Raw genomic sequence first — 22,882 nt, 5'->3', positions numbered from 1 at the left:
AAGCCAAAAAGGGGCAACCCTTCCCTCCGGCAGGCAACTCAACTACTGATAAGATAAGGATTTCCCAGCTGCCACTGTGCATGCACCACAAGGCTGAAAGCGAACAGCTCAGCACAATGACCACCAACCCACCAACCAACCAAACCTCCACCGCGCCACGTCTTGCTTGCACACCGGGCGACGTCACATCAATTTTCTCTGAGCTTTCCGGGCGCAACGTTTTGTTCTTCCTCATTTACTACCCACCACCAGTCATTATTCATTTCACAACAACAGAAGAGAGAGAGAAACATGACGCAACTCACCCCCGAAGAAGAAGCCGCCTCGGCGCGCGCAGCCCACCAGGCGGCGCTGAGGAAGGCGAAACGCGAGGCGAAGATCAGGGCGGGGGCTGAGTCGAGGTTGAATAAGATTACCGGTTTGGGGGGTGGTGTGCAAAGGGGTATGTTGCGTTCTTTTTATTCTCTGATGATGATGATGTGGTGGTAGCTAACCAGTGTAGTGGACCCTTCGAGCACAACCGCACCTCCCTCCACCATCAGTGATGCCACTACTACATCCGCCATCCCTGCTGCCGCTTCTGTCACCGCCTCCGTCCACGATGCCGACCCAGAAGAAGTCGACATCTCCACCTCGGAACACTTCTATCGACCGGCGAGTACGAATCGGATCCCCCCCGTTGAGTCGGACATCGACGAGCAGGCGCTAAGGCAGATGATGCTTGGACTTGACGGACCGGGCGTCACACCACCCCCCATGGGAATGGGGATGGGAGGGGGGAAGAAAATGGAGGAGGACCCGATGATGGCGATGATGATGCAGATGCTTGGAGGCGGTGGCGCTGCCCCCGGTGGTGGTGGCGCTCCTCCGCAAAACCCGTTTGCTGGTCTTGCTGGCATGGGCGGTGGGTTTCCTGGTATGCCTGGTATGGAACAGCCACCCCAGCAACAACAGCCGCCCTCAAAAACCCCCGGTCTCTTCAAAATCTTGCATACGCTTATCGCCCTTTCGCTGGGGCTGTACCTGCTGCTCAGCACGCCCTTCACTGGCTCAAAGCTCGACCGTGACAAGTCGGCCTTGGCGGATTCAGGCGCGGCAGTGTTCCAGTCAGAAGCGGAGAGCCAGGCCAAGAGGAACTTTGTCTGGGGGTTTGCCACTGCGGAGATTTTACTGTTTACGACGAGGTTTATTTTGGAGAGTCAGGCGGGGATTAGGGGGGAGCAGAGCTCTGGGATCTTGGGCGGGTTGATGAATTTCCTGCCGCCGCCGTGGAAGGGACGGGTCGAGATGGGGATTAGGTATGCCAAGGTTGTGGGTAGGGTGAGGGGGGACGTGCTTTTGGTCGTTTTTGTTTTGGGAGTGGGGAGTTGGTTGAGGGGTTAAGGGGGTGTTGATGGGAAAAGTGTATGATAGGGGGGGGTGTTGATGAGTTTGGGTTGGTATGAAAGTATGAATAGTAATTGTTTGAGAGACGAGGAATAATTACAAGTATACGATAAGACTATGCTCAATCCAAAACAAGGTGTGTGAATATATACGTTGTTGTTGGTAAATTTATATATATGTAAGGCTTTTTTGAACAAAATTTAGACATACAATAGTATAGTCTCTTTCCCATCTTTTCCTCCCATCTCCGAAAAGTAAACTTCCACCTTGGTCTAAAAAAGAACTTGATTTCCCTTTCCCTCTCTACTACAAACAGATATAGCCAACAGCAAAAAAAAGTTTCAAGCCAGCAAAAACACGCCCCTTTTTACACCAGTTCAAAAACCAACCCTAATAAACTCGCATTGATGCTTTGGATGAGAGAGAGAAAAACGACGTGACACCGATGATAATATGCCAGAAACAGGAACAAACCGTAGGTGAGTAACCTGCTGAAACGGAGAAAATGTTTGCATATCAAATGAGGAGCAGTCCCAGCCTTTGTTGGAGAGCAAGAATGCGAAAAACATGAACCCAAAATCATCATATCTCCTTTTTTTCTTACACCTTGTCACGCAGACCCCATGATGGCTTCAAGGTCTGAGCCAGGGCGTCTGGGGTGAAGATCTGGTCGCCGGGCAGCTTGCTGATGCGGCCCGCGCCGTTCTTGATGGCTTGGGCGTGCACATTCGACAAGCCGCTGCGGTTGCTGCGGATGGAGCCGGCGTCGCTGCGGGCGTCGTTGTCGTTGACGAACTTGCGGGGGGGCGCAAAGTCGAGACCGGTAAAGGTGCTGGATTTGCGGAGGGTATGACTGGACGAGCTGTTAGTGATTGTTTTCGGGGGGAAATACAAGTAGGGATCATCAAACTTACGGGCTGGGGAGAACGGGGAGCTCATCAAAGGCGTTCACCAAGGGCGAGTGCACTGGGACCTTCCTCTCATACGGTCGGCGCTCGCCAGCTGGGCTCTGGGATCTGCCACGGGCACGCGAGGCAAAATTCTCGGGAGGAGCGAAATCGGCCGCGTTCAGGATGGCAAACGAGTCGTCCTTCATCATGGAGGGGGTTGGGAGGGTGGTGAGATCCATCGGGGGAGGAACGGGCGTTCTGTTGCCACCGTTACCACCGAAACGACCACCGGACATGGTGGAACCGGCGCGGGGTCGGCCGTAGGCGTTCGACATGCTGGATCCCGGGCGGGAGGGACCGCCGATCTGGTTGGAAACGGAAGACCCAGGTCTGGGAGGACCGCGGAGGCCGGGCGGGCCGGGCGGTCCTCTCGGACCGGGACCTCTTGGACCACCAGGACCTCTGGGACCGGGGAATCTCTGTCCGGATGGGGGGGGTGTCATGGCACGGCGAGAAACAGGCTGGGCATACGGCATGATGAAAGAGTTCGAGGCAGGATCAAAGTAAGGAGCATCCGCGGCGTAGTCATCGTAGTACCCTCCGTTCTGTGGCCCGGGCGGTCCAGGGCGCTTTTGCTGGTGCTGGGCTGGGATGTTCTGGGGCATGGGTGGCATCGGTGGTCTGTCAGCAGCGGAATCCTCAAAATACTCCTTGTAGAAAGATCTGATGCGGTTGGCTCTGTACTCTGGGTCCTCGGATTCCGTGATCTCGTCTGGCGGCAGAGGACGGAAACCAACAGAAAGACGACGGTTGTCGCCCATCGGGACGCCCAAGCCATTCGCAGCCCCCTCCTGCTGGCCATACAGATGTGACGTCCTCTGCATATTACGGCCTCTGGGCTCGTCCGCATCAAGTTGGTTCTCCTTACGGCCTTCGGGCGAGGGTGACCGGGGCATCCTGGGCATATCGGTGAAGTCGAAGTCGTGGAACTCGGCGCGTTCAGGCTCGATCACGGCAGGCGCTTGGGCGGGCTGCCCGCGTTGCGCTTTGCTCTCGAGTTCGCTGTTGACTGTCGAAGTGGAGGTCCTGACTGAGGCCTGAGCGGGCTCGCCGTGCATGAGTCCCAGACCAACATGAGTGGGCTCGGTGGGAGTGTCAATTTCTTGAGCCTCGGGCTTCTCGAAGGGATTAACTGGAGGAGCGAGATCAAGGCTAGAGTCGCTGGTCTTGAGAGTAGGAGAGAGAGGAGATTTCCGAGCATCCCTTTGAGCGGCAGCGGGCGGCTGCTGAAGAATGGGCGCATCCGTTGCAACACCAATGTCTTGCTCTTCCCACCCTTGCGAGTTGGCCGGCTTGTTGGGTGGCTGAGGAAGGGGTGACTGTGGTGGGCGCATATGGCTCGGCGATGGGGGGAAAAGGGGCGAGTTGGGCGGCATGCTGCCGAGGCGCGGAGGACTCCTTGTCTGAGGGGGGGAAAGCGGGCCATCCTGGCGACTGGCAGAGCGACTAGCAGCGCGAGTGTACACCGAGGCGGCGTCTCCGTTCTTGTGCGCGAACGATCTTATCGAACCAGCATCGCTACGGCTGTACGGGTCATCGTTTGCCTTGAGAGTGCGGGCCAGAGAGTTGAGGGAATCCCGAGACTGGCCAACATCCGGGAGAAGATAGGGGCTGGAAAGGTTCATGTCCATTGACATTTGCTGGCGCTTTTGACGGTTGAAGCGCGACGGGTCGGCACTGTTGGCCACACCGGCGCCGTTCTTCTTCGCAAAATCGGCGCCCAACCCAAAATCCAGGGACTTGTGGGGATCATGCATATCCTCCTCCCTGTTCTTTTTGACCGTCCTCCGGTGAAGGTAAATCAAAACACCAATCGCTCCAACCAAGGGAATGCTAGAGAGTGTTAGCACAACACTCTAGCGCGCATACCCAGCATCCTACTTACCATACTCCAAGAACAATTGGTAAGGTCATGGAAGACGAGCCAACCGGCTTCTGGCAAAGTCGCGGATCCGGGCAGTCGGTCTCCTCGGCTCTCGCAGCCAAAACGGCGCGAGGGAACTTAATTCCAGAAATTGGCGTGGGCATCTCCACGGCAAGGCCGCGCTTCTCCAGTCCCGGGACCCTAGGCCCCATGGGATAAAGCTGTCCATCTAAAAATCCTCCCTCCATCTTGACAACCCAAGTATTCCTCCCTTCTTAGACAATTTCCAAATCCAGAATGGTCGGACAGCGCAGTGAAAAGGGCTGGTTGATAGGGCAACAGAAGATGGTATCTGCGTTAGAAATGGCGTGAGGTGGTGAAAGACGTCAATGCTAGCTTGCGCAGAAAGATGTTGTCATAACATTCGTGTCGGGATCGAGATGACAAAAAATTGGTCGTGAATATTTCCTCCCTTTCTAATTTTACCGAAAAAAGCCGTTATCCAGTTTCTGGTCGACGTCGACGTGGGATGTGTTGTCTGGGAAAAGTCGAGCGACAGGGCAAGGGTTCACTTTTGGCGCAAGGTATCAACAGGCAGTCAAACAGGCGCAAAGGGCTCTAAAAATCTATCCGAAGCTCGTCAAGAATTCGTGAGGGCGCAAAACAATTTGAATAAAAGAGCGGTGTCGGCGGCGAGTAAGGAAGGTATCGTCGTCGGCGGGGGGAGTCAAAAGGCAAGGCGGGAAAAGAATGGCGCGCCTGCTAGAGGCAAGACGGTTTGAAAAAGTAAAAGGAGTGTGGTGACCGTCTGGCCGTGGGGGGAAGGAGGAGCAGAGCAGGAGGTTCTGTCCGGGGCGGGTGAGGTGGTGCAAAAGAGCGGAAAGGGAGAAGTTTCCCAAGAGTGAGGTGATTAGGATTAGAATTTACGACTGGGAGCGAACGTGGACGGAGAGCAGAAGGGGGTTGAGCTTCTCGCCGCCAAGGTCAGGCCCTGAAGAGACGAAGCAACGGTACGAACAGGCCTCTGGTCTGCCAGCTCAGCTTGCCTGCTTGGTCCCCAAATCTCCGTGAAGGGGGGTTTCCTGGGGACTGTCGCTGTCGTGGGCACTCGCGAGAGCGGCGGGCGAATAGAAATTGCTAATTTCGTCTTAATCAAAAGGGGGGACGGCGCCTGGGTTCACGACGGTGAAATTCCAACAGGGATGTCAAGTGGACCGCTGGGCCTTCTAGACCAATGGCAGCATTGCAGGCCCGTGCTAATGCAGGAACGGAGCACCCACCCAGATGGCGCTAATTTCGCCAGACTCCCACTCAACGACCGTCTGTCACCGCCTGGAATCGGACAGGTACCGGGGCTGATAAACCACTGTGGAACGGTACTTTGCCGAGATGAAAGCCCGTCACGCCAGTGTCAGCGATCCCTGAATTCAGGGGAACGGCTCTCCCCGGTGGTCACCTCCGTAAACGCTGGCACCGTGATACCGGCCGGTAAGGTGCGGTAGTGGGGGTCGAACGGTCAACCTGCATGAGGATGGCTTCGGCAGGAAGAATTCTTTTTTTCGCCTGCTTCATCGTGGCCTTGGTTCTCATCAGTTGCTGGCCGTTGATTAGCTGCATATGCACAACCAGAAGAAGCTTATCGTAAATGTGTCCGTCTTCCTGAGACACGCCTGACCGAATACGGCCAGATGAACGTGCTCGAGTCATGACCCGGAGAGGGACGAAAGGGTAATCAAGGAAACCAAAACATAAAACAACCAGCACAAAAGAAGCTTTATGCGCCGCATGCAGTTGTATTCATGATCTACATATCCGGGCTCTGCCGCCTGGTGGTCTGGCCCACGGTACCTGAGATGTGCGTGATGTAATTGCGGACGAAAATAATCTACAGTTTTTGGTTGGTCTTGGTTCGTCCGGTCTTCTTAGAGGTATTCTATGAATAGAGAGTGTTCGATATTGGCTTCTAATTGCCTTCTTTTTCAGCCTTGAGGGGCTCTAGGAAATCTACAACCTTCCGCTCAGCAGGGGATGTGGTCTTGAACACAACTAAATCTCCATTGCCAAGTGGTGCTACCCATTCTCAATCTTTATCGTCCTCCGCCAAATTGTGTAACCTCCAGAGAGACTGTAAAAAAAAGAAAAAGAGAAACACTGGGTTCTGTCTCAGCTGAAGCTCTGATGACTTGCATTGGCTCCCTTTAACGGGCGCCACAAACTTGGACGCCCACCTCTCCATCCAGTGAGATCATTATTTGTAGGCCTCTCACTCACCTCCCTTCCTTGCGCCGGAAGGATAACCCGATAAACCGCAGGCGCTCGTCCCGCTCGAGCGCTGCATATGTCGGGAGCAAACCTCCGATTTGTTATGTCTTAGGCCCTCTCGGTCCGATTTCCCTATGCCGCCGCTCGGTTCTCGCGTTCCCAAGCCACAATCTGTCTTATTAACTCGACGTCTTGTAAAACTCGGGAGCGTACTCCAGCAGCCAGTTCTTCTCGACCTTGGTGATATCTCTGATATAAGTCTTGTCGCCGGTTTCCATCACCTCGTGAAAGATGACCCAGTCAGCCTTGCGGTTGAACATGATCGAGCTCGGGTGAGCATGAAGGACCGTTGTCCCAGACACGTTTTTGAAAGATCCATCTGGCTGCATTCTCGCTGCGTGGGCGAAGTAACCCGAGGTCAAGCAGCGTCGAATCTGTTCTGCTTTGTTGATGGAGGCCGAGCCAGCAGCGGTCGAGGATGTGGAACCGCTCGCAAGCGATTCATCGACTACGACTCCAAATCGCTCTAGAGAACGTTTGAGCTGGGCTCGAATGCTAACTGCTCGCGACATCGCCTTGAAATTCAACATGTTTTCGTGGCAGAAACGTGCCTCCTTGCGGCCCTTGGTCACAAAGGCCTGGTATACATTCAGGAGGGTTAGATGGTCTCCTTCCTCGGTTGAGAACTTCCGCTTCGCGCTCTCCGTCTTCTTCTTCTCGCCATCATGCTGGATCCATATCGTCCCACCAACGCTTGTCATGGCGGCAATCGTCAATATCTCGCTCAAGCAGCCAAAAGAGGGTGCCGAGAGGAGGGTCTTGCTCATCATGGGTTCCACTGCCAACTCTGCCATCCTCAGGCCCAAGGGATTTGTCAGTTTGGAGTATTCATCCAGCGCGCCAAGCGAGTAGAGCAGTTCAAGTGCCCTGACCATCAGTTCTGCTGGGGGCGGTGTGATGAAGTCAAACCGAAGGACATTGTCTATCCCCAGCGCTTTGAGCTGGAGGAGGAAAGGAGCCAGGTTCGAGCGTTGAATTTCGGGCACGTTGGCGTCAGGCAAAGCTTGGTAAGCTTCCTCGGTGTAGAGTCTGTAGCACTTTCCAGGTTTGGTTCGGCCTGCACGTCCTGACCTTTGAGCAGCGGATGCCTTCGAGACTGGCGTGGCTGTCAGACTCTCGATGCCAGTTTGAGGGTTGTAGGCGCGCAGCTTGATGAACCCAGAATCGACTACGTAGACGATTCCGTCAATCGTCACAGATGCCTCGGAAATGTTGGTAGAGAAGATAACCTTCCTGAAGTTCTCTGGGGTCTCCTCGAAAATGTAATTTTGCTGCTCTGTCGATAGACCGGCATACATTGGTAGGGGCAGGAGGGAATCGGATCCTGGAGGGAGCTGAGCTGACCGCTCTGCAACAGCCTGGACAGCTTGTTCGATCTCGTCTCTTCCCGTCAGGAACACGAGAATGTCGCCTTTTGGCTCGTTAGCGTGAATGTCAAAGACGGTTGAAACAGCCTTCTCGAGGTAATCCTCGGCTGGTTGCTCCAGGTACAAGATGTCGATGGGGTAGGTTCTGCCCTCGAGGCTGATGATGGAGGCAACCTTTGCGGCATCTTTGTCGTCTTTTGGTGCTTCTTCGTCGGACTCCGAAAAGAAGTCTCGAAAGTCTTCGGCTTGGAGCGTGGCGCTGCTGATGATAATCCTGAGCTCAGGTCTCTTCCTGCGAACTTTTTTGAGTAACCCGAGGAGGATATCAGAACTGATGGATCGCTCATGGGCCTCATCGACCATGACGACCGAGTATCGAGACAAGAGAGGGTCGACCAGTGCCTCCCTAATAAGAAGGCCATCAGTCATGAACTTGATCCGGGTAGCCGCCGAGGTGAGGTCCTCAAAGCGAATGGAGAAACCAACTTCCTTGCCCACCTCACAACCAACCTCTTCTGCAACTCTCATGGCAACGGTGGTTGCTGCAACACGCCGAGGCTGTGTCACTCCGATAATCTTGCCATCAGCACACCATCCTGCCTGCTCGAGAAATTGGGGGATCTGAGTACTTTTGCCTGAGCCGGTTTGACCCACGACGATAGTGACAGGGGAGGTTTCAATCAGGTACAAGAGGGCTTCTCGATGCTTGGCAATAGGCAACAGGGCTGCCGGCTTGTACAAGGCGGGAATAAAAGACGGTCCAAGATCAAAGTCGGCCATTGTGAGAATGGTGGTCGATGATTGTTGTCTTAGGTTGTCAAGAAAAAGAGAGGTTGAGAGGAGTGCCCTATTCCAGATAGAGAATGCAAGACTGCGGACGCCTATAAATGCAGACAAGAAACCGCCACGGTCAAACACCTATTGTCGTCCTCACCGGTCCTCAAAGAAACACCACGCAGTTTATCCGAGCTAGAGTTGAGGACGCAGGCTTTGGATTACACCAAGATGCAGAGTAATAAGGAAGGCGCTTAATCTGGACCAGACCAATCAGCTTCGACCATCAAAGTGGTGAAGTGCAAAGAGAGTTGTGGCTGCTCCGATCTTAGTGTGGCGTTGCGGGCTGTGGGGGCCCAACCCAGCCACATCCCGCCAGAGGGGTTCCGTCGCTTCTGCATTTCTCTCGAGGGGTGACGCACCCATTCCCGGTCCTTCTCTTCCATCCGTCTCCCGTCTCCCGTCTCCCGTCTCCAGTCTCCAGTCTCAGCAAGAGCGGTGCATCGCGACTGCTGCCGCAGAGTTTTCATGATCGTGCCCGGCCTCTGTGAGAATTATTTCTAGCGCTTTACTGCTTGTTGCTCCTCAGCTCAGGTTGCTCCCTGCGTTCGAGTTCATTGGCGACATTGTAGGGCGCGCCCACTGAACCTACCTGTTTTTCCCGGAGCACCCAACAGTGGCTGTGGATATTGTCGCCTGGCTCCTATCGCCAGTATCTATCTCCTCGGCGCTCTCCAGCAGGTGTTTTCGCTTCCAAGTCGTATTTTTTTCTTTTCTGTCTTTCACCGGCATTTCGCGGCGCGCACGTCTTTTTATCTTTTGCAAGCAACCAGCTGGGTCATCACTGCGTGAAGACCCCGCTGTCCTTTCTTGAGTAAAGAAAAAGTGTCGCTTTGGTGCCTGACCCAGCCTATTCCACCTCTATTGTGGCTGGTTCGACGGCGTTTTTTGGCTGCATTTCGACCGCCCAAGGAACGTTCTATTGCGAGTGCCATGCCAACCTGATAAGATACTACTAGTCATCATGGGCAGGGACAAGAAGAAGAAGGGCGTTGTTGCGACGGCTCCCACCGGAACTCATGCCAAGAGCAGGCATAAGAAAGATCGCAAAGGAAATCCTGTGGATTGGGCGGCCCCTCTGCCCCCAGGTTTGGTTGCTATTCCTGACAAGCCACAGCTCAGCAAGAAGTACAAGACATGGTACGAGGCCGTCGAGAACAAGAACAAAAAGAAGAGGCTCGAATTCGAGGTAACTGGATCATGCCGCTCGCTCGCTCGCTCGCTGTCTCGCATCGTCCTGGACACTAACCAAGAACAGTTCACCCAAAACCGACAACCTCCCCCGGGCATGGAATTTGTTCCTATTGGGAACCCCGCCCTGACGACTCTCTGTAAGGAGCTGTCTCGAGAGCGCGATGCTATGATCTTCATCGTGACGGTTTGTCAATAACACAAGCTTCCCACGTTTCCAGTTCTGACGAATCTCTAGTCAATGAATGGTGTATTCTCGGCAGCCTTAAGCTTTCACCTCAACCGTGTGGGCCACCACTTCCGGGAGTCAATTGTGGAGGAAGCTCGCAAAACTCTTGGGGATGATCAGCTGGTTGGTACCAGTGCTCAGCTGGGCCTTCCTGAACCCATCCCGGAGAGACAAGAAGACATCACCAAGCAGGCTGACGCAGCTATAAGAGATCTGTTTCCGCGCATTCCTCATACCGACCGCCAGATGATTCTAGATCATGCGTTTAACAAGGTAGGTAGATTACCATTGCTGGCTCAACAACCCAAACTCACTCCTAGATAGTCGAGGGTCGCACAGAGCAAAGACTCTATTCCGGTTGGCCTTGCTGCCGACATAACCTTGTCACGCCGAGTTCAGCTCGCTGTATTGGCCCATATCCGCCATAACCATACTCGGTATGATAAGCTGCTCAAAGAGACATCTTGGGTCAATGCGAGAAAAGCCGTCGAGTCCCTCTGCCTCGACTACCTCGTCAAGTGGCGAGGAGATGAGGAGACAGGACGAGACCAGCTCGATGAGATTCTGTACGAGGTCATCGTGATCTCCGATTCTGAGAGCGACAATGAGGATGATGATGAAGATGACGACGAGGATGATTCGTCTGATACCTCGGTGGCAGACGATGAAGACCAAGCGGAGGCGAACTGGGTGCCTCCCTCCATCCGAGCTGCGCAATTACGGCAGAACCAAACTGCCGCCCACCCTGCGGTTCGACAGGTTGCTGAGCAGCCTCGCGGGGACTATGGTCCCCGCGTGGCCCACCCAGAGCGCAGCGCCATCAAGAAGACTCAACAGAAAGATCGCAAAGCTGCCAAGTGGGCACAGCGCGGGTTCAGTCGCTATCAAGCGGCCCGCGACGTGGCTTGGAATGAGGCTGTGGAGCGTCAACGACGTGCACCAGAAGAATCCGTAACTTCTGCAGCTCCAATGGCCAATGGTAGGTCTGCCAGCCGTGGCCCGTTACGCCTCGAATACCCAACTCGGTTGGGATCTGATCTTTCTACAGCTCGCAGTCCACAGGAGCGGGTATATTATTCTCAAACTCCCCTCGATCTCCACAACGGGTTCCAAGAGGCTGTGAGCCGGCCTGGCTACACGGATGTAGCGCAGCGTATCTCTACTGCCACCGGTAGTCATGCTCCAGAGGCGCCACGCCCTTACAGGATTGCAGTTGAGAATGAACGTGGACCTATAGTTGGGTCTCATACCTATCCTGACCGTCAGGGTGACCGGGCGAGTCACTATCACAGCCAGGAACCCAAGGAGCATGTTTTACAGTCGATCGAGCCTGCCTCTCCCTCACGACTCACTGCGAAGCAACATCCCTCCGCGTTTGAGTCTGCTCCGATGGGATACATGACACATCGTGCTGAAGACTCCTACAGCAGGCCCGCTGAGGCGCGCGGATACCGGACACCGGGCGGTGAGGAAGGCTTCGTCAGACTACCTCCGCGGTCTGAACAGAACTGGATGCCCGGCGGACCTGCTGATTCGAGTTTGCACCGCTTAACAACATACCAGGATATTGTTCCACGCCATGATGACGTGGCGCACCTTAGGTCAGAGGCAAGACCCGTTTATGTCGAGGACAGCGGGCTAGTCCGTAGGTCGGAAGCCCGTCCCATCTACATTGAAGGCCCCTCAGCGCCTACGCCGCATCATTGGGCAGAGCCTATACGTCCACAGCCCGCCGGTCGTTCTTACACCGTCAGAGGGACTGCCGATGTTCGCCCAGCTGTTCCTATGGATACTGTGAGGCATGATAGTCGGTTTGTTGAGGATAGGAATCAGCCCATGGACCGTTTGCGAGGAGATTTTGTAGAGATTGTTCGCCTCTCCAACAACTTCCCAAGGCGACATGAGCTGAGCCCAATTCCGGTTGACACGGGCGAATTTGACGCACGCCCTGTGCCTGTCAATCATCCGTCCCGGCGATACGAGCGAGTTGTGGCTGTCGAAAGGCCAGGCTACTTACAAGAGCATGCCGGCCGTGTTCCAGTCTATGAGCAAGCTGATTTCATCCGTCTGCCGCAGCGATCGGAGCGCCAGGAACGTGTTGTTGGGTATCAATATTACCCAGCTCGTCCAGGGTTAGTACAAACTCGATTCTACTGCCTGGTCCCAATACTGACATTACCTTACACAGTTACGACCAAGTCGCCACATATGAAGCTGACCGCCCGCATCAACCCTATGGAACGGCTGCTCCCATGGCGTATCCTGGCGCTGAAAATCAACAGCCACGCTTTGTGCGGCGAGTCCCAAGACATGACGAAATAATCGCGATCGATTAAGTTTCCGGAGTACATTTGACTTTTTTCATTATTGAGCGGCATAGCATACATACACCCTATAGACAACACATGATTCCAGCGACAGCTGCATGAAGGGCATGGCAAGGAGCGTATGGTCACGCAAGCGTGGAGGGAGGCGTTTTGATTTCGTCAATGGCATATGGTAGAAGGCAAAGCAGGTGGTTCTGTGTAGGAGGTCTAACTACTACTGGAGATGACTGTAACAGCATTGGGGAGATGGAGTCTGCATGTGCATCATGGAAGCATGGGATTCCAGATATAGGAATCCCGAGGCGTTTTTGTAGGAGGATTGTACACATTATACCCATGTACGTTTACCAGTACTTTCCAGGGTTAACTTGGCTCAAACCACTGTTTTACATGTATTCAACTGGCCGAGTGGAGGGTGTTGTGTCTGCTCAGGGTGGTTGTGTCTGATAGAAGAGAGGGTGGATGACAAATTGACAACAGGGACAATCAGATAGCCCGGCGCACTTTTCCGAGCCACGGCGGACACAGGTCGACCTACATGTTACTCTTTCAGACTTTTTTGTCATTATTGCTGACTACGAGCCATATAGTTAATACGCACGAAAAGCCCACTTCAGCCCGGTTCAGTCATCAAATACGCACTGATACGCCGGGACGCAATCCCCAACGGATGGTGTGTTGATCGCCCAATCATGGATGTCGCTGCTCTGCTTACATCGACACACAATACGTAGGTATGATTCATCCTGTCCACATCCCCGCTGGGCTTATTGATGTGGTTAATCACCAAGTCAGGTAATACAAAGCTGTATCATGGGAATGCGAGGCGCTTTTTGTTCTCGAGGAAGGTGCGTGGGCCTTTGCCGATCTTTTATGCCGCGTATACGCAGTACTTGAAGCTGTTGGCTTGCAAGATATGAGTAAGGAAGGTGGGGACCTACTTGGCGATAACGACAACTTCAGGGTGGGTGGGATGAGTAGGAAGATGCAAGGTCTTTTTTTCTCTGATAGGGAAGGTGGTTGAGAGAATGGGGGGGGATGGGGAGGTGTGTTATGGTATAAATTCTTTTGACATTCACCCTTTTGGCTTGAGCCTTTCGGTACCCTACCAGGCTTCTAATTCATTGCTTTCATTCTTTTTCCTCCGAGACTTTCCGCATATCAACGACGACTTTGACAATGGGATCATTGTCACCACCCTCTCAATCACCACCTTACCAGACCTACAACCTTCATCCTGCCAACTGGGAGGATGACCCCGAGGTTGAACGCCGACCTGTGGGCGTATTGGATTACTTTATGCCGCAGACGTACAACAACTATGCCTTGTTCTTCCGGTTCTCTTCTCCAGCTGCTGCCACAGAGGAGGATAAAATCCGGGTTGTTGAGACCTTGAAGGCGGGGTTTGAGCACATGTTTTCTCAGGTCCGGCATCTGGTTGGGAGACTTGAGAGAAACCCTGAGAAACCGGGCGAGCTGCAGTATGTGAGGAGGAAGGGGGACACGGTCAGGTTTGATGTTCAGCATCTTGGCTCGGAGGAGGCAGCAGATGGGAAGAAGTACCCGAGTATGGACGAGTTGGAGGAGAAGCACTTTAGGGGTGTGTTGTTGGGGGATTTGAAGATTTGGAGTATTCCTGGCATGGTGAGTCCTGTCCCTTTTCGGGTAGATTGTTTTCATGACCGTGACTGACAATGTCCAGACCTACGGCTGCCACCCTCCAGCCCACCCATCCAACAACCCCGTCATCTCAGCCTACAAGCTCAACTTCATCCGGGGAGGCTTCATCTTGAACATGCACCACCACCACTTCGCCAACGACGTCATCGGCTGGGTAGGTTACACGACCCAGCTCTCCAAGATCTGCCAAGCCCTGTCTCGCTCTAGGCCTATACCCCCCTTCCCCCTCAGCTGCCTGGACAACTCAGCTCTCAACCCGCCCTCAAACACCCCCCCATCATCAGACAAACCGATCAAACCCCAGGTGTACACCCCCCCTGACCCAACCAAGAAAGGCGTCTCACTGCTATTCCACCTCCCCGCCTCCAAAGCCGCAGCATTGAAATCCCTCGCCTCATCCGACCTGTCCAGCTCCCACCCCAACGCATGGATCTCAACCTTTGACAGCCTCGCCGCCTTGCTCCTCCGCAGTTTCATACGGCTCTCCCCCCTCGACCTCGACCCAGCTACCGTCCCGTTTTATACGCACACTATCAACCTCCGCCCGAGGCTGTCACCCCCTTTGCATCCAGGGCATCAGTTCAATTGCATCGGCTGCCCTCTCTCAGTTTCCCCGCCGGCGGGGGTGGTGCAGCCGACGGTGGGGGATGTTGTCAGTGGTTGGAGTTTGGGGAGGTTGGCGTTGTATGTAAGGGAGATGACGCAGGGGATTGTCACGTTGGAGAATGGGGTTTTGGATGGGATGATACGGGAGATGGGGAAGGCGGTGGATAAGGTGGGACTGAGTATCATGTTGGACGAGTTACCGGAGGGAGGGGTGTATATTACTGATCATAGGGATGTTGGGGGGTTGCTTGGGGGGGATTGGGGGCTTGGAAAGGGGGGGAGGACGAAGTTGGTGGCGTATAGGCATTTGGTGGATAGTATTGATCAAGGGGGGGTTGTGGTTTACCCTTCGAGAGCGGGAGTAAAAGGGGATGAGGAGGAGGGGATTGAGTTTGTGGTTTTTGCTGGGGGGAGTGAGGAGGAGGCGGTTGGGAGGTTGGTGGGGGATAAGGAATGGGGGGAGTGGTTTGAGTTTAGGGGGTTGGATGGGGTTGATTTGAGAGGTACATAGGGAGCAAAGACCCCGGAGGCAAAGGCACAGCAAGAGAGAGCACGGCGTGAAAAAGGCAGGAGTTGACAACGTAGATTTGCTATCCTCATGTGATGTATGTCGATGATCCAAGAGACAAAGTAGAGCAAGGTAGATACCTGTGTGAAGACCACGTGTGCTTGTGCTCGGGGGTGAAATCAAACGACCGGGTCAGCTGACAACAATGCTTTCTCGGTTAAAGAGCACTGATTGATAAGCACCGCAAGACTTTTGGCGTCAAGGTTGAAGTTGTCTTGCTTGCCCGCCCTGGCATGGTTATGGTTCACGTGTGCGTTGAAAGTCTTTGCATTTTCTGGTGCCTCTCGCGAGACAATGTTGCGCTGGCACTCTACCTTGTCGAAAGCCTCGTTGTTCTCTGTATTCGGGTCAGTATTGGATCTCTCAACAGTCGGTGCGGGTGTATTTCAAATCAGGGCTTACGTACGAACGTTATACTCGTATGCACCTGCCTGGGGCAGAGGTGTCTGAGGTGCGGCCAAGGCAGACTCGGCATTTGCTGGTGACGATGTTGCCGGTGCAACCTCTGCAGATTGCGGCTCGTCGTCCAGCTTATGGTAAGCTGGTGGGCTTTCCGGTCTGGGAGGGGCAATGTCGACAATCAGGGGGGGCTTTTTGTGGTCGATGTGCTTGGTGACAATGTCGTCATCGCGTAGGTTCTGCTTGAGTCTGACGGCAGGGATTCTGAACTCTTTGGCAATGGACTTCTTCAGCTCGCCGATGGTGGTGATGCCAGGGATGGCTTGAACGGACTTGATCTCTGGAGCTGTGGAATGATCATTAGCGATTGTGATGTCTATCAGCTGTTCCAGATGGCTCACTGGTTGTGCTTAGCCGGACACGGTATGTAATAGCCGCAGGTATAGTGATGGTGGCTGTTTCGGTCGGTGGTGCTGCCACGGTCGTGGTGACCGTCTGAGAGGAGCTCACCTGTCTCTTCCAAAATGATATTTTGCCGGCCATGGTGAGTTCGTATTCCTGTTCTGGGGCTTCTGGAAGGGTTGAATGAGTCGAGTCAGTTTTGCTTGCGGAAGCGCCCTAGGTAGATATAGGGAAAACACCTGCCTCACTCATAGCCAGCGACCGTTATCTTTCAGCCAGACGGGCGCCATCTCTGTATGAACAGCGACTTGAATGTGTGCCTCTCATCTAATCTAGGCTTCATCGTGCTATCCATAGACAAGTAAAGTGTGAAACGTGTACATATCAGGTTGCTGTTACACAGAGAGGATCATGGTGCCCGACCCATTCAAAACATGTTTGTGGTAGGAGTACACAATTATCAACATCTGGTATATTGTCTGTCATCATTACAATGCAATGCTGCAAACTAAGATTTCGAGGCGACTGACATGCTGGTTGGCAATGACTGGTGAGCTGTTTGCCAAGTAGCAGGGAGGTTTTGGAGGGGTCCGTTGGGCAGCAAACGACAGGTAGACACCAGGCTTGAGAGCAGAGCAGAGTCAAGATACCCATCAAAGTTTTCTTCTCTGAAGAAATCATCTGCGAGATCTAACGGCGTGTTTGCATCTATATCATAATTCTATCTTGTCAACAGAATGCAGTGGGCGGAGGGACTCGAGTGAAATAGGTCCCCTAAATACAAAGTTCTGCTGTCGACTGCTGCCCATCGATTGGTTCTTGGACACACTGACAGCAGTTGACATGCTTGTACTGTCAAACCCCATAATCCCATTCATTTGGGCCGAATCCTGGAGCGCCGTATTCTCCTCCAGCCTTAAGCCACCGTGCTGCTTCTCCATGCGAGTACTTGCCTGAAGCTCGATTCTTTGAATGCCCAACGCCACATCTCTTGTCATGCCCACGTGTGTAACCCCGATCCTGATTGACAGCTCAGACTTTGCGTCAACAAGACGTGCCAGAATATCAAGGAGCTTCGCATCATCCCTGGGTTTCTTTATTATGGCATAAAGATATCGACAAATTTTGTGTCTTCGTTGCAGATTTTGCATCCGAAACACCACTCCCTCCAGCTCGCGCGTTATCGCATAGATGTGGCCGAGTTGTTCATCGACGGAGATGGTGTCCAAACTGGGCTCGTTTTTTATCCCTTGCAAGGTGCGGGCGAGGCCAGACAGCTGAATCTCGAGGTGCTCAATCGTCTTTGGTGCTGCGCGAACTGCCTCGTGAACTTGGTAAAACTTCTGCAGAAGGACGACGGTTTGTTCGATCAGCTGGATTGCAGCAGCGAGGGAGGCGATCGTTTCCTAATATACGGGTATGTGCCCTGATCAGTGGTCTGTGCGACATCTCTCTGAAGGACAATATGTTTTTATTTACCATGGGTGCGGCTCTCAAGGCTGTCAATACCCTGAGTTGGGGCAATTGGTAAAATATCTGCACATAGGCCAGCAATTTTGAGAGTGGAAGGACTTAGAATCTTGAAGATGTCCACGCCATTCTGTCTGGGCGACAAGAGCAGTCTCTTTTACTCCTTTTAAGTCTTCGTCCTTCGTGCTGAGGCATGATTCGTCCAACACAAGTCATTAGGGCATATTTGCAGGCTGAAGACGGTATCTAATTCGTACTCAAGAGATTTGTCTTGCGGATGTGGGCAAATATTCGGGTAGAGCAATACTCGATTGCCAGTAGTGTGTTGTGATGTCTGTAAACATCTTAGGGTGGCTGTCTCCCATCCTCTGAGCACACAGCCTTGAAAGTGGGGCAGGGCTGGTTGATATTGTTGCTCAACAATTAATGCCGACAATGCAGATTCACTTGACAAATGGTGAACACAATCCTGCAATAGGTTCATGCTTGGCTAAAGGGTCAATCTTCATGCGGGGAGCGAGGCGATGGCTGGTCGCTGGGTAACGAAGCACAGCGTATCGGGGTCATGAGGTCACGCAATTGGGGAGCTGAAGAATCACCTGGCGTTTTCCCGTTGGCCCTCGACCGTTTTTACCTGCTTCTGGACGGGAAGCTAGGTAATTAAGCCACTGAGGCATAAACGTTGATCCTTCTCGCTTACAAGCACGATCAAATAATGTCCTCTTCACGCCTCCCTTGATGCATGCAAAATGGACTTGCTCATAATCGCGTAGGTTTTATCAAGCAAAGCTCAAGGTAGGTAAGTACTGCCTTGGTCAAGACTGGCCTTGGATGCATCGACATGCATCATGGTCAGCAGAGAGTTGGTCCGGAATTATCGTTCTGAGGTCTGAAAGTCCAGCAATAACCTGGTTTCGACATGACGAGGGACTGATCGTTTAGCAGAGATTGGCTTGGACTGACCCGGAAAATATTGCCCCCTCAGATATGTCCCGGTGGCTTACATCGTTGCCACCTTGACGGTCTGGATAGGACTTGGGGCCAACAACCACGGCGTCTGTATCAGCAGTCAACGTGTACGGTGAGTCGAGGATGCCCCTTCACTTCCATAGATCAGCTGGAGAAAGATAGGACTGCCGGACCTGCACGTACTGGTCATTGCCCTGGTCTAACATGCCTACATGAAGTTGGCCAGGATATCAGGTCTATCACGGGCACACCAAGCTTAGCCACTGTAACTACTGAATGCCTCAGATATCAAGAGTATTGCCCATATGAGCATCTGAGCGGAGTCCAGTTTCTACCTAGCATATGTGGTCAGTCATAGCCATATAAACCCTTAGCCCCGGCCTCTATTTCACGATTTCCATACTGTAGATCAAGGAGCGCCCCAACTTTGACAGGATTTCAAAGATGAAATGGCCCGGTGATATAGTTGAGAGGCTGGGAGGTCTCAACATGTGGCCAGAGCATCACAGACACCAAGCCACTCGAGATTGTAAGGGCTGACAACATGACACATCTTCTTATCGGGCATGGACTTCATGTTCGTGAGAAATGCCACGACAATTGTCAGGCTTTCTTGTTCTAGACCACCAGGCAATGCCGTGGGAACCATCTGGGACAATTGTTATGACTACGACTAAGGTAGGCATCTACCTGGCCTTTCGGAAAACAACTGCTGGGAATGCTGACAATGATGGGAATAGAAAAAGATAAGGTCTCGCTGAACATCATCAGACAGGTACCTACCTCCCATTTTCTGCGGCGTCTATGTAACACCGTCGTCATGCATTCGCCCTGGAGTCAACTGGTAGGCAAAAAAGTTGGCCAGTTGGAAATGGACCAATCTTCTGACGAGCTCAACATTCCCGTGTGGTTCGTGGAACCAGGTTCCGGTGCGACACAAGCCTTGAGCTTGACACATGAGCTTTCGCGCAAGGCTTGCTAGTATAAACAGAAGGCTTCAAACATAGAGCATTTAAAGTCTATTTTTTTTTCAAGGAAATCTCTTCTATATATTTAGAAATGTGAAAACATATTAAGGCCCCCAAAAGCAGGGGCAACTTCCAGGTTGATAGTAAGTGCCCCATGGGAAACCCCCTATTATATCCATGGACCCAAACAAAGCTTTTACGTGGGCCTAGACAAAAAGGAGGCATACAGTCAAGCCATCGCCCATATACTCGAATTTATCGCACAAACAAAAGTCCAACAAAAGTCATCCATGCCAACAACAAACGTCATCTATCGCCGCCAACACCAAAACAACATCCCTCCGTTTTGTTTCGGAGAATATCGATCGCAAAAGACATAGAAAAGAAAGGAAGAAGAACGGGGAGAAAGAAAGAGGGAAAAAAACAAGGACTGAAAGAGAACTGAAAGAGAAAAAAACTCCAACCACCACCCCGAGAACTTGCGCCATATACCATATCTAACCCAACCAACCCCCTGAAACTCCAAAGCCCACGCGCCCCCAGCGCTTTCGCAGTCCCACCATCCCCATATTCCGGGTATTACACCGTGCCACGTCCGTGGGTCACTATCGAGTTTCCTCCTCTGCTTCGGTCCGTCGTTGAGGGTCATGTTTGTTTCCTCAACGACAAACAATGGTTGCAACGTAACCATGTGGTTTTTTTTATAAAAAAAAAAAAACAGAGATGGCGAAGAAGCTTGCCAGTGTTCCGTGTTGATAATTGTTGCAATCATCAATGGGATTCGCTGGTCAGTCTTTGACCAGGCCTCGCCCATGTCCTCTTTTACAAGCACGTGGAGGACTTTAAGGGGGGTTGGGTTGGAAGCGTCGAATAAAATTATAATAGGGAATGGTAGAAGAAGAACAGCCGCCCGTGCTAGGAGAGATATGGCCACCCTAGACAGAAGGGATGGATGTCCCAAAGTTGGGAAGGGTGTTGCTCAGAGAAAGATATGAAGTCCCCGCGGCTTGGAAAGGTAAAAAGGCGTTTGGAGAAGGTGTTAAACAGAAAAACAGGGAATGGAACTGGTCGTTCAGAGTGTCGTTTTCCAAGGGACCGGGTGCCTAGCCGCACATTTTGCACAGGGCGACAAGGTCATCCACAAGGACTTCATCAGTCTCTTGATCCATCTGCACAGTTTGAGGGCGGACACGGTCACTTGAAAGGACGGGCAGCCGAGGGACAAAATGCTGGTCGACTTTGAAGGGAGGGAGGATCGCGAAGTGTGACTGGGTCGTTGCCGAATGGTTGGGGTGCCGTCAAGCTCGTGAGGGGAGGGCTGAGGGGCGGTTTTTGAGTCACGCCGGTGTCCCGAACGAGTTGGCTGAGGGCCGAGAAGGGGTGCAAGGGAGCTGGTTGGTGAATCACAGCATGTCGAGAGGCATCGCTGGATCGTGATGTTGTTCGTGATGGTGTTGTGGATTGTGACATTATTCCAGGAGTTCGTGACATTACCGCCCGAGTACGTTTGTGTCAACCGGTTGTCTTGGGCTGCCGTTCCAGATGCAGAGTTTCCCTGTATCTCGGCCGCGGCACCAGAGTCGAGTTGCGCCATCCAGGGCAAATGGTTCATCCAGAGCTTGAAGGAAAGAGTGTTTAAATGACAATGAAAAGCCGCCAGGAGCTGACTATAAGTTGATTTTTTAGGCCTGTGAAAGCTTTCGAGACCATGATCGAGTAGGCGGAGCGAATGGACTTGCACAATCAGTCATGACAGAAGAGTTGGAATTTCCTAGGCCCCCCCTTATGTAGGGATAGGTACGTACCACTCCAAGGACGAATGACCATGCAGCTGGGCCTAATCATCACGTATCAGACAGCATGTTGACCTTACAATTCCAGCCAGCCCCTTACCTACCCTCGAGCCTGCTGAGCCTCTACGTTACATTGATATCCAATTCCCAAACCCAATTTGAAAATCTGGGGGTTGTCTGCCTTTTATGTTCCGAACACTAGACGTGTCAACCCTTCAAGGACTACGCCTCGACTTGTCAATGGTTGGTGTTTGTCCCGGAGCTGCTTAGTGGACATGTTTCTGGGGCCTTTATGTTGATTCGTGTCGGAGAAAAAAGAAGGGGGCTGCTGTCGACGCATGCGGCATGTCAATCATTTTCGTGGCCGTTGAAGGCCTCCTAAGGCGGCAGGCCCCAGGAGTCCAAGACCCAAGACTCTTGCCCCAGGCTTCACGCCCCAAGCTTCACCCTCGAGATGCTCGGAGTTTCACCACGGACATCTATTTCAATGCTGGAGGCGCGTCCGCTTTGGGCCTGAATGCTTTGAGGCACGCATGTTGATCACCAGCCAAAAAAGGGTACAATGGCATCGCACTCTATCTTGAAGCTGCTGTGGTACCTAGGGATGCCGAGATCTGTGACAACTCGTCGGGCTTCACTCAGCCTCAAGGTGTGGCTGCTGCTCACAACTGTCATGCGGCTGCCATGCGGCGCGGAGAAGCAGGAAAAAGTGTGCACCGCGCTCATGTGTGCAAAAGCAACGACGAGAGAGTGGAATTGACAGCAGAGGCTGGCTGAACGAGAAATATCATGAGTTCTCGGTGAAGATAGCCTTGTGGTAGCTAGAAGTCTCAGAACCAGAGGCCGGTACAAGATATCGACTTTACTGGCTTCAGGCAATGGAATCTCTGAAGGACTGAGATGGAGGATTCCTATATACCTAGCGACAGAAAGCCCATCATGTCTGAAAGGTATCATAAACCTCTCATAGTTCATATGAGGCGGGGTAGCACAATATAGACCAGGGCGGCATGCAGCCTTCAGCGCTCCTTGGCATTTATTCTCATGATCGAGCCCAGCCGCACATGAATACTTGCATTTCCTCATTTTTGAGGCCCTGCTTGCTGATGGTAGGTTCGTGGGGGTAAGGTAAGGGGTGGGAGGTAGCCCACGAGTATGTCGCTTGAACTTGAGGCGTCGAGCAGCGAGTGATCTGGTATGGGTAAAGGAACTGTTTCAGAGCATTGCTCAGAAGTCCATCTGGCAGCTTCTTCGGGCCATGCAGAAACTCGCAATGCTGCTCAATACAGCGCACTCTCTTTTATCTGACCAGAGGTGAAGTTGAAATTGGTCCCGTTTGACCTGTCAATCCACACGGGATGGACCGGCACGGCCCGAGTTTTCAGTTCGGCTGCGGTTCGTGCAGGTGTAGCAATGATGCTGTGGCTGTCAAATGCGTGGCTAGTGGAAATGTGGCGGGGTGAGTGAACTATGGTTCGGGCGCCGGCGCCAAACGGTCGGCGCAAAGCTTCCCGTTTGCTCTCCATGTTTGGCACCCCACGCAGAATCAGGGGTTGA

At 52.9% G+C, this 22,882-nt stretch overlaps 5 protein-coding genes across 5 annotated transcripts; 3 read left to right on the top strand and 2 right to left on the bottom strand.

The window, feature by feature from the left end:
* Positions 1–109: 109 nt before the first annotated feature.
* On the top strand, positions 110–1,383 carry QC764_308345 (uncharacterized protein; the record flags this gene model as incomplete). The annotated part of the gene is made up of 2 exons (XM_062945941.1): positions 110–442; positions 503–1,383. The coding sequence occupies exons 1-2, from the start codon at positions 292–294 to the stop codon at positions 1,381–1,383; spliced, it is 1,032 nt and encodes a 343-aa protein (XP_062801983.1). The 5' UTR covers positions 110–291.
* Positions 1,384–1,511: 128 nt separating this feature from the next.
* QC764_308340 (uncharacterized protein) lies at positions 1,512–5,362 on the bottom strand. Its single transcript, XM_062945940.1, has 3 exons — positions 4,222–5,362; positions 2,301–4,169; positions 1,512–2,239 (listed from the first exon to the last, which is right to left on the bottom strand). Exons 1-3 carry the CDS (start codon positions 4,446–4,448, stop codon positions 1,987–1,989), a joined length of 2,349 nt encoding a protein of 782 aa, XP_062801982.1. The 5' UTR covers positions 4,449–5,362; the 3' UTR covers positions 1,512–1,986.
* Positions 5,363–6,641: 1,279 nt separating this feature from the next.
* Positions 6,642–8,922, bottom strand: QC764_308330 (uncharacterized protein; the record flags this gene model as incomplete). The annotated part of the gene is made up of 2 exons (XM_062945939.1): positions 8,376–8,922; positions 6,642–8,291 (listed from the first exon to the last, which is right to left on the bottom strand). The coding sequence occupies exons 1-2, from the start codon at positions 8,667–8,669 to the stop codon at positions 6,642–6,644; spliced, it is 1,944 nt and encodes a 647-aa protein (XP_062801981.1). The 5' UTR covers positions 8,670–8,922.
* On the top strand, positions 8,740–12,479 carry QC764_308320 (uncharacterized protein; the record flags this gene model as incomplete). The annotated part of the gene is made up of 5 exons (XM_062945938.1): positions 8,740–9,912; positions 9,982–10,101; positions 10,153–10,416; positions 10,468–12,275; positions 12,332–12,479. The coding sequence occupies exons 1-5, from the start codon at positions 9,688–9,690 to the stop codon at positions 12,477–12,479; spliced, it is 2,565 nt and encodes an 854-aa protein (XP_062801980.1). The 5' UTR covers positions 8,740–9,687.
* A 1,170-nt stretch (positions 12,480–13,649) lies between these two features.
* On the top strand, positions 13,650–15,321 carry QC764_308315 (uncharacterized protein; the record flags this gene model as incomplete). Its single annotated transcript, XM_062945937.1, has 2 exons — positions 13,650–14,114; positions 14,173–15,321. The coding sequence occupies 2 exons, from the start codon at positions 13,650–13,652 to the stop codon at positions 15,265–15,267; spliced, it is 1,560 nt and encodes a 519-aa protein (XP_062801979.1). The 3' UTR covers positions 15,268–15,321.
* Positions 15,322–22,882: the final 7,561 nt, after the last annotated feature.

This window comes from Podospora pseudoanserina, chromosome 3 (genome assembly GCF_035222485.1).
Source record: "Podospora pseudoanserina strain CBS 124.78 chromosome 3, whole genome shotgun sequence".
NCBI lineage: Eukaryota > Fungi > Ascomycota > Sordariomycetes > Sordariales > Podosporaceae > Podospora > Podospora pseudoanserina.
The sequence above is the reverse complement of the archived record's forward strand: the minus strand, read 5'-3'. Positions and strand labels throughout refer to the sequence as shown.